Source organism: Heterocephalus glaber, unplaced genomic scaffold (assembly GCF_053883595.1).
Source record: "Heterocephalus glaber isolate CG9 unplaced genomic scaffold, H.glaber_assembly_v1.0 deba00001429, whole genome shotgun sequence".
In the NCBI taxonomy this organism is placed as follows: Eukaryota; Metazoa; Chordata; class Mammalia; order Rodentia; family Bathyergidae; genus Heterocephalus; species Heterocephalus glaber.
The window spans coordinates 27,095,780-27,112,548 of NW_028258294.1; the positions used below are offsets into that span (position 1 = coordinate 27,095,780).

A 16,769-nucleotide genomic window follows, 5' to 3' on the forward strand; every position below is an offset into this window, starting at 1 on the left:
CACATCTTTACCTTGTTTATTTAATAAATACTTTTAAATGATCATTTTGATTTGCCACAGCTCCATTAATAATACAATATTATTGTACTATTGTGGTAGAGGAAGAAGACTGAAGTGCTCTTAAAGAAGATCCACAAAGGATTTTCAACAGCAAGATACATATTTATGTGTAGATATGTACATACATACACAGAGTAAAAAGTACTTGTGATCCATCTTTCAATATGTAAATCTGAATAATACAGTCATAAGGAATAAAACATCAGTTACTTTCAAGTTACCACAATAACAATTGATGTCCAAGGATTAAGTCAAATAATGATCTCCTTTTTGAAGGTTTAATCATTGGGTTCTGTCTAAAGTATCCGCTCTATACAACACAACACTAAATTAGTGATCTTATCATCTTCACTAACCAATGACTCTAGACAGGTTAAGTCCAAAATCACATACTCTATATAAAGAACTCATGTCTAGATAAAAGACTCAAAAAAAAGATCATGAATATCTCACCCCTGTGTCTGGAGCACCTGTGTCTGTAGCACCTGGCTCAGGCCCCAACATATGGTAGATGTTTAGTAAATCTTTGTTAAACTAAAACTATACCACAAAGATGCAAAACTATTTACTCTGTGGATGACAGCTTTCTGTAACCAGTATATAAGAAAATTCTTACCCCCTTTAGTACTTAATATTAGCTATACTCTGCAAATTCAGATACATGGATACTGGGCTGTAATGCTCACATATTTAAGATGATTGATTCAGTACTGTTTTCAAATGTCTTTAAGAAGGAACATTATAGAACCTTTGAAGTAGCACAGAAAAAAGTTGGTATATTTGTTTAGTATCTGTATGTACTATAATATATTGCTAAGAAGCCTTTTAAATAAAAGTTTTTCTGTTTGGTATTTCTCTTGTGTGATTAAAACACATATGATGAATAAACCAGGAACTAAAAATCTACTAGGGTCAAGCTAAATAAATAATAAAATCTTACATAGTTATTTGCAGATGATGACACCATGTTATATTTGATATTTAATATAGAAGTATCTAACCATAACCTCTAATAAATAAGAAGTATATGTTTGTAACATACAATATCAGTGTCAGTACATTACAAGAAAGAAGAAAAAGAAATGTTACAGGTTCCAAAAGGAAAAACATGTGGACCAAACAAATAATATCTAGGAATAAGCTTTTATGCATTGGGAAAATTAATACATGTTTCTGCTAACTTTTCCCCTAACCAAATATTCTTTGAGTGGAATAGTCCAACAGTTTTAATGTTTAATAAATTAACTTAGTCATAAATGAAAGATCATTCAACCATTTTATTTCTTCACCTGATAAGAACCGGTAATATATTCATAGGTTTTCACCATGAATTTTTGTGTGGCACTGGAGATTAAACCCAGGGAGCACCAAACTACATCTGTAACCTTTTTTCGTATAATTTTGAGACAGAGACTGGCTAAGTTGCCCAGGCTACCCTTGAACTCTGGATCCTACTGCCCCAGTCTCTTGAGTAGCTGACATTACAAGCATGCACCATTGCATTTAGCATCATATTCTTTACATGATTTTAAGTCTTAAATATCACATAATAAAAACGTTTTAAGTAAAAGACAAACATTTAAGAAGTGAATGACAGACAGGCATGGTAGCACACACCTGTAATCCCAGCTCTTGGGAAGCTGAGGCAGGAGGATCACCTTGGGCTTGGGCTTGGGCTACACAGTGAGTTCAAGGCCAACTTGAACTACATAGCAAGATTCTGTTTCAAAAAAATAAAAACAACAGAATAAATAAACAAACAAAAAGAAATGAATGACAGTATTTTTCTTGTTATCAAATGCTTGTTCCTCATGGAAACTTCATAAGAAAAAGTTAAAACTTTGACTTATATTTCATGGGAAGATACCAATTCAGCACAAATTGTGAAATAATTTTCATCTAATAGTCTCCCTGATTGTTTTTATATGGACCAAATATTCATTCCAGAGCCCAGTAAGTGCTTGCTTCCTCCATGTATTCAACTTTTTGGAATTTGATATTTCCCACAAGGTTTGGTAACAGTGTCTCAAGGTTAAGGTGACAAAAGAACTTTGTATTAATAAAAAGAATTTAGAGCTATAGTCAAATTTGGAGGGAATATGCTACCCCTTTTCTTTATACTTGATGTCTTTCAGTATGTGTCTAGGTTTAATTAAAAACCTCCAACTTTGGGGGAGAAACATAATACCCTACAGTGTCATTTGCATGCCAAAGACTGCCAAAATCTTTTCAATTAAAATACTCAGTTTAAAACTCTAAACACAAATTTGTCCTATTCATTCTGGATGCCACTGAGTGACTTTAATAAAGTTAACAACAAACTAAAGGATTTCTGAACTCAGTGGCGAGGGTAATCACAAATATAAAAAACTGACTTATAAAGAAGTAGAGAAACTGTGGGTGGTGACCTCAAGAAGAGGCAGCTTGGGTGGAGGGTGGACATGATATCTTCTTCAGACCAGCACTGGACTGGGTCAGAGCAGATAATCAGCATATTATGATTGAATGAAAGAATGAATTAACTAATGAATGAACTAAATAAACCCATAACAGAAGAGCAGTAGCATGGAAGTTCCAGAACAGAGTGTTTGATAGTAAAAACAAGGACTTCCTTATCTTTGCATTCCTTGTACTTCATACCATGCCTGATACCCAGGTGGTGTTTAATTAATACCTAACTGGGTTGTGGCTCAGTCACTGATCATAATATTATTCCAGTAATGTGGAGCTCCAGTGGCACAATCAATTAGTGTATGGTACATATACAATATGTAACCATCTGCCTTATAAATACTGAGCTCCCATTTCCTCTACACACATTCTGCTATGAGCCAGGATTTCAGCCAAATGGTGAAGAGGCTAGACAGCCTCCAGTAGAGGAGTTGGGAAAAGACCCTAAGTCCCTCTCAGCACTTCAAAGATACCTCCCAACACCCAATATCCAAACCCTACATTATATTTTCTTTTTTAAAATTAATTTTATCGATACATTTTAGGTATACAATATAATGACATTCATCATTGAAATTTGCACCTTTACATAATCTCTCTTGGTTCTTATTTTTTCCCCATTTCCCTGCCTCCCTTCAACCCCTCCATCCCTCCCTATTTACAAAGACTTTGTTTCCGTTTTTTCATTTTCTCATATTAATTCCATTCCCTTCTTTCCTTTTCCCTAACCCTCCCACTTCCCCTTCCCCTTTGCCCCTTTACATTATATTTTCAAGTAGATGAATCTGTTACAATGGTTTCAATATCATAGTATTTTTTCTCTTTTTTTTTTTTTTTTTTACTAAAACCCCACAGGGATTATCATGACTTCGGAGGAGTCCCCTTAGCAGTGACAGTGTCCCCAGTCTGAGAGCAGCACAAATGTAACCAGCACAGTTGACAGCTTTTCCTCACCTCCAGACAGCCTCGTCTTCAGGGTTCTAGTATTTCCATAAAACTCACAAGTCAGTATGTTGCACTGTCTTGGGCTCCTTGTGCACACTGACTGTAAAACTGATGGCACAATGCAATACTCCCACAGGTACAACACTGAGACATATGTTTGTATATCTTAACAGTGATATTTTTTCAACACCATTCAAAACTCTTTAGTGAGTCATTAAATTAAAATGATGACTCCCAGCCAACATATGCTTCTCATAAATGTAATGAGATAGGAAAGATTGAATATAATAGAAAGTATCAGAATGTCTCACATACATAGGTATACATTATTTCATGAAGAGTTTGTGTTAGAAATGTAGATATTATTATAGTTACATGTAAACAATTTCTTATTGTGAATTGAAGTCTTAAAAGTTTACTAATAAAAGATCAGAAACAACAATAGTTAGAGCAAGGACTTCTGGAGTTAGAGTTACTAAAGTCTGAATATCAATTCTTCTATTTATGTGCTCAATAATCTTTCTGAGCTGCTTATCCCTCTTGTTTGCTCATACATAGACAACACAGGCCTGATATCCAACAAACAATGCAAGGTGATTTTAAAGAGTGTCTTATGAGGATCATACAATTTTGTGGGCATCTAGGGTCTCAGGGTAGAAATGGCAGGTTGCCTCAGTGACATCACACATTTGGATTTGTAGGATTCACAGATCCATTCAGAAAGTATTGTCCCTTACCTCCACAAGCATGGCATTTGGCCCTTTAATGTTCCTGTTGGAGTTGTACAGTGACACACACAACAGGAACCAAATGCCTGAATGTTGGGCTAACAACCTGGTCAGAAAATGGGGGAGAAATCTAGTTTTCTGAAGTTACTGGGCAGCAACAGGACTGAGATGTCCATCACAGCAACAGCAGCAAACACAGAAGTTCCAGGATTGCTGCTGTGGTTCAGGCAGAGGCTTCTGGAGGAAGGAACAGAATTCTTTGCTGTCCCTACACACCCCCTGGCTTCCAAGAAGTATGCTCTTGCATACTTCACCCATGCCTCCCTTCTCCACCAAGCACCCAATCACCGGCACCTACTTCCATGATGCTGCCAAGAAGTGCAATGCCCTCCTGCCATCTCTTTTCAGCTCCACATGGAAGGAAGGACAAGGAAGGAGATTAAGCCTGAAGGACTTGAGAAGGCACCCAGGACGGGGAGGAGAATAGAGGTATGTAGGGAGCCAAGGAGAAAAATGGCAAGCAGAAAAGAAATGGAGGAAAGAAGTGACAGGTAGAGAAACAAAGAAAAATAAACAAGGGGGGGTGACAGGTTTTTTAAAAAGCAAACCAAATATAAAGCACAAAAACAAAAAGAAAGAGGGAAAAAGAGGTAAGCAACAGAAAATGCTACAAGGACAAGAGACATCCCTAATTCCAAGCAGTGCCCATTGCCCTTCTCAGACCTGGTCCTCAGACCTGGCTTCTGCCAGGGAATTCCATGGCACAGGCCTGGGGCCTTTGGGGAAATAGGCTCCACAAACCGGAAAAATCCCAGCAAGGCTGGGGACAAATACACCTCATCCTGCCCGCCACAGCCAGGTGCTACCTCAGGTGTCCCCATCCCTGATCCTTTCCCCCAGATATGTGGCCTCGGCTTCCTTGTCATTCCTATCAATCACAGTCTTGTCACTTGTCATTCTTAGAGACATACTTTATCTGAGCTCCATATGTTGCACCCTGCATCTGACATATTTGAGGGCATTTAGATATTTTTCAGGTTCAAGCTTTTTTTTCTTTTTACATTTCAGAGAACTCAAGGATTAAAACACAGAGGCCTCTAATCATCACCTGGTCTGGCATCCTAGGAACATTCTGGTTATTTGCAAAAGGAACCTCACCCTGCCTCTCTCTCTGTCTTCCAGTGCTGCTCCCTCCTCCTAGAAGTTAACAAAGGATTTGGCCTGTACTTGTTTCCTGTCTGGATTTCTTTTGCCTCTTCCATCATCCAAATCACAGGCAAGAGGTACAGTCAGTGCTTGGAAAAGATGAACCAATGCAGTTCCAAGTCATTTGTAAGGGGCTCAGGCCTGGACCAAAGGGGCAGTCTGACCTCAAACAACCCCAAAATAAGAAGCCCTCGGAACAGATCCATGTCCTTTCAGCTAAAATGAGCAGGAGCCAGGCCTGTTTCAGTGTTCTAACACATAGTACTACAGGGGTGGCTGGAAGGAGAAAGATGAGAGAAGAGAGAACTTCACAGTGCAGTGAGGAAACACCAGCCTCAGAAATTATGTGGTAGGTGAGGTAGCAGGCATCTCCTACTCCATGGGGAGGAGCAAAGGGTCTTAGTGGCCAGGCATTCAGGGCTGAGGCCCCAGTGTTTAGGGCCCAGGCAAAGAACAGAATGAAAAGGGGAGGGAAGCCAGCATGTGGCCAGGCGGAGCCAGAAGGACAAGAAGTGCGAGGATAAGGCCTCTGCTGTCCTCTGGCCTGAAATCTGGGCCCAGGGTGATCCCTTCCTGTGCCACACCCCCTGGGTGCCATGTTCACTCACCAAAACCTGAGATTTCCCCTTAAAATGGAGGTTGGATGTGTGGGAACAAGTCCAGCTGGCCAGCCTGGCTCAGATGGTGATGGGGGTGATCCTAAGACACTTTGGGCTTCTGAGCTGTCTTTGAGGCAGAAATATAGAGCATCTTTGAGGACACCTGCTCTGACTGTGGGAAAGTGAACAAAATGCTCAAAATACAAGAAAAGCAAGGGTCAGGACCCAAAGGAGCCTCACTCCCTGTTTCTCTGGACTCTCTGTGTGGTGCCTGTATTCAGGATTTCTGCAGAAGATAGTCCATTTTGTTAAGCCTTTGAATATTCAAATTGAAAGTATCGCGCAATCATTGATTGTCAAATCATGGGTTTCTAGAGGTTTTAAATACTTGGCATGAGGGGGAAAAAACTCAAACCTATACCCAAAGGTATAAAACATTAATTCTGTGTATCTCCTGCTCCAGGGACCTAGGTGCAGCTGGATGCTTCGTGAAACTTTAAAAATGTCGCATCTCTGCCTTTCTCCCTGCACAGGATCCTCCCCAGGCGCTGAGTCCCTGCAGCTGCAGCATCCAGGCTCTGACCCAGCTCCTGCAGACCACGATGTCCGGTAACTCGGCTCCTTCTCCGGGGGTGGGTCATGTGGGCCAGGGGCATTTCGATCTGGGTGTGTTTTCACAGTTTTTCCTGAATGCAACAGAGAGACACAAAGTCAGGGCACGAAAGAAAGGGCCGGGCCGGGATCCGGGGCCACTGGCCGAGCGGCCGCTCCCACTTGGCGCCTGCTCCCCAGGGCAGGCAGAGGCGCAGAGGCCCAGAGGCCGACTTGGCCGCTCCGGACAGCCGCGTACCCGGGCCCATGCCCACCCGCCCTCTTTTCCACTGTCGCGTCCCGGGACTTCGCGGCGCGGACCTTGCGCGGCCAGAAGCGGCGGCGGGGGGAGCTAGAGGCTCTCGGTGAGCAGGGAGCATCGGCGGGGCAGAGCTGAGCTGTGCTGGTCTCTGTGCGGACCCCAAAGCGCGTCCGCCGCCCGCAGAGCCCAGAGCCGAGCGAGGAAGCGGGGTGGGAGGGAGAGAAAGGGCTGCTGCACGGAGACCGCACGGCGTCCTGAACCTGAGGGCCGGGTATGGGATCCCCTGGGTCTGGGTGAAGAACAGCACAACCTCCCTTCCTGGAAAGACTCTCAGCCCCTGGAATCTGGCCCGCGAGTAGGGGGCTCCCTCCTGTGCAGCTGCCTTCCCCGCAGTGACCAGGCGAGGCGCTGGCGACCTGGCACTGTTGCCCGATTCTCAGGCTGCACGCGCAGCCGGCCCCCCCGCCACCGCGCCGGCCCCCCTCTGCGCGATTCCCAGGCGGTCACTCCGGGATAGAGGTCAGGCCTCGAGTCGCCCTGGGCTCCTGCAGCCACCCCACCCCCAGCTAGCTAGGGATTGGCCTGACAGCCGGCGCGACCTACTCACTGTGGTTCTGGGGGGCCGGGGCCATGGCAGCCCCCGCTCCTGGGGCGCGGGGTCCCTCCATGTGGACCCTGCGGCGCGCGCTGGGTCTCTCGGGTTTGCCGGGGCAAAGCAGCCAGCCCCCGACAGCTCAGGGGCGGCCCCTTCCGGAGGCGGCCTCCCAGCTATTGCATGGTCCTTGGGATCCTCCTGGAGGCTTTCCCTGGAGCCCGCGCTGCGCCACGGAGAAATGCCTGCACCAGAAAGGGAGGGGTGGTGGGAGAGCGGGGAAAAGGGAGACCAGGGATGGGATGAGGCCGAAGGGAAGAGGAGGAAAATATGGAGAGCTGGCCAGGCGGAGGAAAGGGACTGGGATGAAGGAGAGTTGGTAGAAAGGAGAGGGATGAGAGGGAGACAGTGAGGGAGTTCCCTGGGCCTGGCTGTTTTACTGGGGTCAGTCTGGCAGATCTCTCATGGGCTCAAGACCAAGCTAGCCACCCCACCCCACACCCGGCTTGCCCCTGAGCTGGCTTCCAGACCAAGAGAACATAGTGGTCGTAGCCTCCCCAGAAGCCATGCTAGGCCTGGTGGAGAAGGACATCACGGTGGGACAAGCTAGGGCTACTGCCTTGAGTCAGAGTGCCCCTTCTGTCCATATACCCTCGCCTCTCCCAGAGGCTTTTACTTAGCCAAGGCAGTGGGTTCCCCTGGACTGGGCACCACGTTCCTGAGCAGAACAACCTGTGTGCTAATCTGTGTTCCATCCCACTAGAGCCCTGGAAACTATTCAGCCTCTTTTTGGTTTTCATTCACTTCATGTTCTCTAAAACTAGAAACTTGGTGTTGGGTGCCATACCCTATCAAGGATCCCCTCACTCCACAGCCAGACACCCAAACCTGGACTTGACCACTGACTCAGTTTCCTTTCCCCAGAAAAACCGAAGATGTATCAAGGTGTCCGAGTAAAGATCACAGTGAAGGAGCTGCTGCAACAGAGAAGGGCACACCAGGCAGCCTCGGGGGGAACCGTAAGCATGAATCCCTCACTAGTTCCCCAGCCCATGGTAGGCCTCCTGGGAATGTGAAGGCCACTCCCAGACCCAGACCCAGCCTTTCTCAGCTGTTACAGTAACTTCTGTGCCCAACTTCCTCTCATTTCACAAGATGCCATGGAGAACAAGGAAGGCATGGCATGGGGTTCAGGACTTGGGGTCAATTACTTACTGGTTAATGTTGAGTGTGAAAGGCTTATTGTTGTTCTATAGGGAGAGCCAGTCAGCAGGTAGGTAGATTGCTGTTGTGTTAGGAAGATAGTGTAGGTGCACTCCTCAGACTCATAGAAAATCTCTTTCAGAAATTCACCTCAGTTTGGGGAGCCCTTCCAGGTTAACATCTCTGTGGAACATCCTCCACTCTGTCCTCATCCTTCTGGAACTCAGCCTCTGAGATCATTTTGTCTGTAAGTCATCAGTCACTAAAGGAAAGTCTTCAGCAGAAAAACCTCATGTCTCTGGAGTACACATAGAACCACTTTCTTAAAATGTCATAGACCCTTATGTAGTTCCAGCTTAATACAAAATTTATCTGGGCAGTCATAAGCACCTTACACTTTATATACCTTCCTAAAGCAGGTAAGTATGCCAAGAGTGCTCACAGAGGGCAACAGCAACAGAGCTAAATAAACAAAGTGAGGTTATGCCCAAAGAGAGGACAGACAGCTCATTACTGAAAGTTCTCAAGAGTATAAGACAGCTAGGGCCTGGTCCAGGTTCATCCTGAACCAGAACCTATCCACGTTCTGATTTACCCTGTGGATATCAGCCCCACAACAGTTTTTATGCCTGGTGCTATTTGTATTCAGTGTAGGACTTCACAAAAATTCCCTTTGGCAATGAACGTCATGACAAGGGAGGAGGCACATAATGTAGGGCGGTAAGACGCCAGATAAACAGGGTTCAGATCTCAGCTTTTCCATTGTGTGTATCCTCCAGCAAGTTGCACAATTTCTCTTGCCTGTTTCTCCTCATCTTTAAATTGGAAATGACAGTAAGTAAGGATTAAATTAACTACTGCATATAAAGCACTTAAAAGAGCATTTTCCACACAATGAGTGCTCAATAAATGCTATTATTATTATTTGGGAAAGGCAACTGAAGTACAATCGCAACCAAAAATTGAAAGCCAGATATTCAGTAATGCACATTATACCCTTTGCTCGAAGTTTAGAGTTAAGGAGTGAATTAGCTGTGATTTGGTACATACAGATGGAGAAGTTAGTATCTCCATCTGTACAATTTGAGGTAACAGTAAAACTTCCTTACATTTGTAGAAAGCTTTACAGTGATTAGTTCTTATAATAACCTAGGGAGGTAAGTATAAAAAGTCTTCTCATTGTTGGCTCTCAAAATTCATCTTTCTTCAGATCTATGAACTCCTTCAATTTAGAGATGGTTACACGATGAATAAAATTAGATCTAGAGGGAACTGGAAAATGCTCTGGGACCAAAATAAAAATCAAGATGTTTATTACAAAACATGATCATTCATTAAAGAGCTTTGGTACTTGGTAGAATTCTGTTTCACCTGTAGCTGGAGAACTTCACTGCTCTTGGATCCTTGCAGATTGGTTTTACCACTGTTTCCCTGTTAGCAAGCTGCAGGACCTAATTAATGCATTTCATTTGTGTTTCTGACCAGTTTCTCTTCTTTGGACCAATGTCACCTCTTTTTCTGAACACCCTTCTCCCAACAAAGAGAAATAAAGCAGGACTCTTGCACCAGTGCTCTGCAGGAACATTGCTTTGCCTCCTGGAAGATTCTATCAGCTCATTCCCTCACAAGCATGTAGGAGTAATGCACATATAATTTCAGTAGGAGAGCCAGATGTAAAATCCATCACTGGGAGCCATGGGAAGGATTTAGGATTCTAGATTTGCTGCAAGAGTATACACATTGGCAAGGAAGGCAAATACCAGAGGATAATTTATGCCTGCTCTTTGGTGTAGACCTTTCTAGTTTAGTAGATTGTCTCCAATTCGATTGTTAGAGGACATCCCTGGGAAACTTTAAATCAAGGAGAGGATTCTTTGTATCAAATATTACAACGCAAGAAGAAATTTTATCTTCTTATAAAGCCAGGGTAGTATCCTCAGTTTGGAATTTTAAGAACGAAATCATGGACAGAAGTTATAGACTGAGACAAATATCCAAGTTTCAAGTTGTCCTAGAAGAAACTGTGCCTGCCAGACTGGTGAATTTAATTTTTAAAATACTCATTTCAGCCAGATCAGTTTACAAACACACTGATACACTCATGCACATGCATTTCCTCCACCTTCAGATGTAAAGAGAATCTTCAGTTAGTACTTATCAAAAGATATAATTTACTTTTCTTTTTTTTCACTATTAGTTTTTTAAACAGCCTTGATGTGTTTTTCTAAATTGCAGATTGTGGTTTCTTTATGCTGTTTGAAATCTGAGAGAGGTGTCTTTCTTTGTATTGGAGTGAAGTAGAAAGTGAACCCATGACTAGAAAGATAATATCAAGTAGGATATTATAAACATACCTCAGGAAGATAACAACAGGATAACAAGGACGCAGGCAAACAAGCCAGTCCGGGAAAGCATGGGGTTAAAGAGCTCTACATTGAAGTAGATTTTTTAAAACCCACTCCTTCCAAGTCCTTCCGCTCGAGCTGCAGCCAAATATTTGCATAAAGAGCTAGTAAAGGATTCCAGCTTCCTGGTTCATGACATTACAGCATGGATTATTTTCAAAATTAACACCACCTCCTGTTTCAGCAATGGTTGATTGTGCAGTTCTCCCAGTGGCTCAGTGTACAGAAGTGAGTATTCCCTGGAACCCAAGAGAGGCTTGGCTTTCCAGCCTGCGATCCCACAGCAACACTGGTCACTTTAAACTTTAAAGCCACCACATGAAATCTAAACAAAAAAATTAGTATAGTAACCACTCCACTGGAAATTATAGGCTGTTTTACTTTAGATAGTTAAAATGGGCAGTCTCATAAACTTGAACTACTGTAATGAAAAAAGCAAATTTATAAAAAATACCAAAAAAAGCACACAAAGAGTTGAAATATTTCCTAATGGTGGACTAGAATGTTGATAGGCTCTAACTCACTGACTACAGCTTTAAGAAAATGTTTTCTATTTTAATAGTTTATAGATAATAAGAACATGTGAAAATTTTTAGCTACTCTGGTTTAAAAAGTTAGGAATTGTATTCCTCAGGGCCAAGAATTCCTTAGACTAAGAATCCAGATTGTATAGGAAAGTTTTTAGGGAAATGATTAAGTCATAGTTGGATTAAATAAATGTTAGTCCTTATTTGTAAATTGAATAGTTTAATAGAAGGACTTTTTTTCTGAGTTTTCTTGAATTATTACATTTCTGTAACAGAAAAATTATTTACATTAATTTTTAAAAATCAAGATGAATAACTTAAAACTGAAGTAGGGAATCTGATATTAGAAAAAAAGTTCCCAAGCAAGCAAACACAAAAATTAAATCTAAATAAAATATAATGTTGGTTATATTTTTTTAATGGCACCTATTTTTTAGAAGAAGGAATCTGGCTTACCTTGTAGCAGAAAGAAATAGTTCCCATCAAAATACCTTAGCTTTTCCTCTGTAGAGCTTCTGTGCTTCTTTTTGCTTCACTGACATGTTCTTGTTTTGGCAGCTGTCTGAAGGCAGCAGTATCCACCTTGAAGACCCAGCTGCACCATCTTCTGCAGGTCAGTACAGCCAGCATTGCAATTTCTTCAAACTCTCTTTCAAAAGTCCATCTCAAAAGCTTTTCAGTGCTTGATTCAGGGGTTAAGATAGGCACCACCATTTAATTGGAATTCAACCAATCAGAAAGTGAAAAAGGCATAGTAACTCCAGATGCAAGCCCAGCACGGAAACAAGTGCAATTTTTGGTCCTCCTTTCTGAACTGTCTATTCTCTGCTGTCTAGACTGTCCCAAGATTTTGTTTACATTTTTTCCAGTTCCTCACCTCCAAGAAGCTAAACTTGACTATAAAATCAGAACTTTTTCAAGAACCTCTTTATCTTTTAGCACACTATTCATTGGAATACTGAACATCCTGAACACTAGAATAATGCCTTTGCTCTTGTTCATTTAGCTTCCAGCCGACAGGGGCTTCCCTCCCCCCTTCTTGTCTCTCTTCCCAGAGAGCAGTTCAAACAAGTGCAAGTTTTCCCAGCTCAATACGAATAACTCTATTACATAAACATTCCTTCCTATGCCACTCAGCAGCTAAGAGGTCATAAATAAGGAAGCCTGAGTTTGTGGATGGTTTCCACTGAATGTATCACTTTAACTTAGCCTTAAAGGAACTTGAAACTTCAAAAAATCCAAAAGTCCTGTAGCCCCTTTGATGGGCACACTCTAAAGCTCTCTTCTTTGAGCATTTAAAAATAATCATACATTGAGTCTATTAATACTAAAATGGAAAAGGAGTGATGTTTTCCAAATTATTGTTTAGTGTTCAACAATTTTTATTGCATTATCATGCTAGCATGTCTACTATGAAAAATTTCATTTTTTTGTAATTTTAAACAAATAATACTAATTTGTACTCTACATTCCTGGTTTCCATTTTTATCATTTCCATCCCCATTTACATGTATATCACTTTTCAAAATCCACTCCTCAAAATTAAAGTTACTAAGTGTGAAAAGGTTAGGAAAGCAATAACCCTGAATCAAGAGAGTTCTTTGCGATGGCATCAGAAGTTTTCTCATAGCTTCAAATAGATCTGTCAATTACTGTTGAGTGGTTTACTTAAACTTCAGATAGGGACTGGATGTTAATGCATTTATAGCACACTTGAGCTGTCAATCATGATACTTGGACATGGGTTGAGCTACCATACTTCATTTTTGCTCAAGCCATATTGATATCTAATTATCACATTATTAATCACATTCTTTTCTCTGGCACTGGAATTAACTAAAACAATTAAAAGTCCAAATTGCCTGTCTGTTTACTTTTCTGGAACTTCCTAAGCACCTTTCCCTCCTAAATACTCAGAATACAGAAGCAAACTCCACTAAATCATTTTGCAATTTTTAAATCTTTTCCCTTTCTCCTCTAGGACTCTATTTTGAGCCTGAACCAATATCTTCCACACCCAATTATTTTCAACCTCAAGAATTTTCCACTTGGATTTCTTGTGAAGAAAACCCCAACTGCCTGGACCAGATCTTCGATTCCTACCTTCAGACTGAAACACTCTCAGAGCCTTTGCTCAACTCCACACAAAGTGCTCCTCACTATCTGCCAGACAGCTTCCAGGCCACCCCTTTCTGCTTTAACCAGAGCCGCCTGGTAATTTATCTTCATTTTTTATGTAACCTGATTGTTCCTAATTATGGAGTAGTAATGCTTTATAAGAAAGTTGGGTCATCTCCTGAGGAACCATACAAATACTATCAAGGAAGCAAGCAGGGAACCATTTATAATGCACTGTGCAGAGATAGCTCCTTGTTGCAGGGCATAAACCTTTAAATACACACTTAATTATGATGGGTGGCAATAAAAAGATTTCCTGGCAATACTCAGTGTTTTTTAAACTATGGAGTTAAGTCATCTCCTAATTTGGAAATGACTGGTTTACCCAATGTCTCTTGGATCTTTGAGTTCTTAAAAATGGAACTAAGGTTGCATCTACACACTGCCAAACTTCATTTTGATAGAATTGAGTTCTGTTGAGCTTGATAGGGGAAGTGGCTCTACTAACTGGTTGTTTTTGTGTCCTATAGGCACAAAAACTCATTTGAGTCAGAGATGGCTAGTAAAAATGAACCCCTAACCTTTGCAAGAATTTGAATTGCCTGTTCTTTATGGGTCTCAAGTGCTCAAAAATGTGTTATTCTTTAAAATGAAGCAAGGTTTCCATAAGATCTACTTATCTACGTATCTAGTTATTTTAGATATCATTTTGAGACTTATAATGTTTTAAACCTTCAAGTGTAGAGTTACAAAATAAAATGTGAATACTTTAAGAAATGTGAATACTTTTTTAGTGTATCAAACATCTGTACAGACATCAGGCTAAATTTTAAAGGGAATAGGAAATTAACTCTGCAGAATATGCATATTGTTGCTGGGCCTCCATCACCCAGTTCCCTTCCAGCCTCCACATTAGGCTTTTGTCAGCAACAGCTGTAGACTTGCTTAAGAGAAGACAGTACCTTTCTCCTCAGAAGACAAGACTTTAGTGGCAGGAAGGGTAGTTACTCATCTTGGGTATCTCAGAGGTAGGTTCCTTGAGGATCCAAGTTCTGCCTTTGCATGCTCACCTAGTTCTTCACGGTCAAGGGTGTGGAGAAATATCCAGGGTGCCACCTGCAGCTTATATTGTGGCACACAGCAGGATTTAATGTCCAGGTGACCTGAAGTACAATAGGATTTTGTGGTTTAAGAACAAAACATCCTCCAAAGTATGGTTATAACAAAGGAAGCTAGTGAAGCAAGGCAATTGATTGTTGGGAAAGAAATAGGCAAATATAGAGAATGGGGTCATGAAATCATGTAGTCAACAAATAAAACTACTTCTCCAGACTTGGGTTGGGTATTTTGTTTTTTCACCCCTACTTTTCTTACTCTGTGTTAATAAATCCACACTATTCAGTTCTTTTGATCCTAAGTTATCAAGCTCTTTGTTTGTTGGTTTTCTTTTCTATAGACCCTGGGATCACCTTCAGATTCCTCCACTCTCTCTGGCTCCTTAGACTACAGTTACTCGCCAGCTCAGCCGCCTTCATATGCTTCAGAGAATTATAGTTCTCCCCCTTCTCTGGACACCCTAAACCATGGCTATCCCCAAGAAGACTACTCTTACTACCACTTGCCCTCGCATGCCCAGTACAACTGCTTCTCCACCGCCACCACCTCAGTCTGCTACTGTGCATCCTATGAGGCAAAGCACTTGGAGGCCCTCAAAACAGCAGAGTACTTCTATCCAAGCACAGACTGTGTGGACTTCACCCCCTTAGGAGCTGGCACCAGTGATTTCTGTAAAAGGGAAACAAACTGTGACATATGCTATAGTTAATAGAAATTCCATGATTTGGAACATGGCATGGGTATATCTATTTTTCTACCACATCTAGATGACACTTTGAAACATGCAACCTGTTAACAAAATGTCAAAAATATGGTTTATATGTCGCAGTTTTCCATTTTCTAATGCTAATGTCAGCATTAATATCAAGTCCTCAAACCTGGTCATAGTGCCTACTTCGTATGCTGAGAGTTACAATTTTCATAGGTGACTTTCCATTTACTTTTCTGTGTAACCAACAAATTCTGTCTCTTTTTTAAACTAATAAACAATTTTGTATTGTTATGTTTGGGTTATTTTTTTAAATTTCCAATTGTAGTTTCTGTTTGATTTGAATGTTATCAATTAGACCAGGAAATCATCAACTACACTAGAGTGGTTTCATCTTACTTATTCATGAACATAAAATTATTTTAATGTGGCGGGATACCTTGGCTGCCATAGAATGCAATAGACATGGCTGCAGTGGTAGAAAAGCAACATCTGCCTCTCCACTAAATGAAGATGTACATCTTGGAAAAGCATCAGAAAAAGACAAGGATGAAGCCAGGCCTGGTGACACATGCCTGTAATCTCACCACTCAGGGAGGCTGAGACAGGAGAATTGCAAATTTGAACCCAGCCTGGCCAATTTAGCAAGATCCTGCCTCAGAATAAAAAAGTTTTAAAAAAAGAAATGGGGAGGTAGCTCAGTATTAAGGCCCTGGCTTTAACCCCTAATACTTCAATACCACAAAAAGAAAGACAAGGGCAGAGAAGGAAAGAAAAGAATAAAAGGAAGGAAGGAAAAAGAAGAAAAAAGGAAAGAAAGAGAGAGACATTGATGAAACTTTAGTTTTTCAATCTGATATTGGCCAAAGAAATGTTAATATGACCAAAAACCATAACTTAATTGTGGCAATATTAACCTGTAAATTGTTTCCAAAGCACTGCTATGTAAACGTTTTTGGCAAATACTTGATCTTTTTTCCCTTAGGGGCAGCCATATAGTTTCAAAATTTGGTTGCCTTATATTTCTGAATTTCTGTTGTAGGTCCTTAAATATGCATCACTTGTATTTACATATTGAGTTTTAGTACTATGTTGTTTATGACTGACTTTCAGAGTTTACTTCCTCTAACTAATCTATGAAGAAGTCCACTGTCTTTCAAAGAAATGGAGTGACTTAAGCTACCTATGCTAGTCTATGCTATTAAATCTTGTTTGCTGAGGGCAATTACAACAAAGGACTTAATCACTGCAGTGAAA

At 41.4% G+C, this 16,769-nt stretch overlaps 1 protein-coding gene and 1 long non-coding RNA gene across 4 annotated transcripts; one reads left to right on the forward strand and one right to left on the reverse strand.

Moving 5' to 3' along the window:
• On the reverse strand, positions 1-7,587 carry LOC110344281 (uncharacterized). The gene is made up of 2 exons (XR_002386765.2): positions 7,450-7,587; positions 1-6,675 (listed from the first exon to the last, which is right to left on the reverse strand). It is a non-coding gene; the product is annotated as an uncharacterized LOC110344281 (long non-coding RNA).
• Positions 3,358-15,913, forward strand: Pou2af3 (POU class 2 homeobox associating factor 3). 3 transcript variants are annotated; one of them, XM_004856528.4, is made up of 5 exons: positions 3,358-6,598; positions 8,359-8,453; positions 12,128-12,182; positions 13,551-13,783; positions 15,144-15,913. In XM_004856528.4, exons 1-5 carry the CDS (start codon positions 6,592-6,594, stop codon positions 15,510-15,512), a joined length of 759 nt encoding a protein of 252 aa, XP_004856585.1. In that variant the 5' UTR covers positions 3,358-6,591; the 3' UTR covers positions 15,513-15,913. The 3 variants fall into 3 exon arrangements, with proteins under 3 accessions (XP_004856585.1, XP_087068489.1, XP_004856584.1); XM_087212363.1 differs by lacking the exons at positions 3,358-6,598; positions 8,359-8,453 and adding an exon at positions 10,601-10,675; XM_004856527.4 differs by lacking the exons at positions 3,358-6,598; positions 8,359-8,453 and adding an exon at positions 11,175-11,270 and having other exon boundaries at positions 15,144-15,910.
• The last annotated feature ends 856 nt before the right edge of the window (positions 15,914-16,769 follow it).

Excerpts from the sequence above, each read along its gene's own strand:
- Pou2af3 (XM_004856528.4), top strand. Across the intron at positions 8,454-12,127 it reads AGGCAGCCTCGGGGGGAACC|CTGTCTGAAGGCAGCAGTAT; the intron begins GTAAGCATGAAT and ends TTGTTTTGGCAG. Across the intron at positions 13,784-15,143 it reads GCTTTAACCAGAGCCGCCTG|ACCCTGGGATCACCTTCAGA; the intron begins GTAATTTATCTT and ends TCTTTTCTATAG.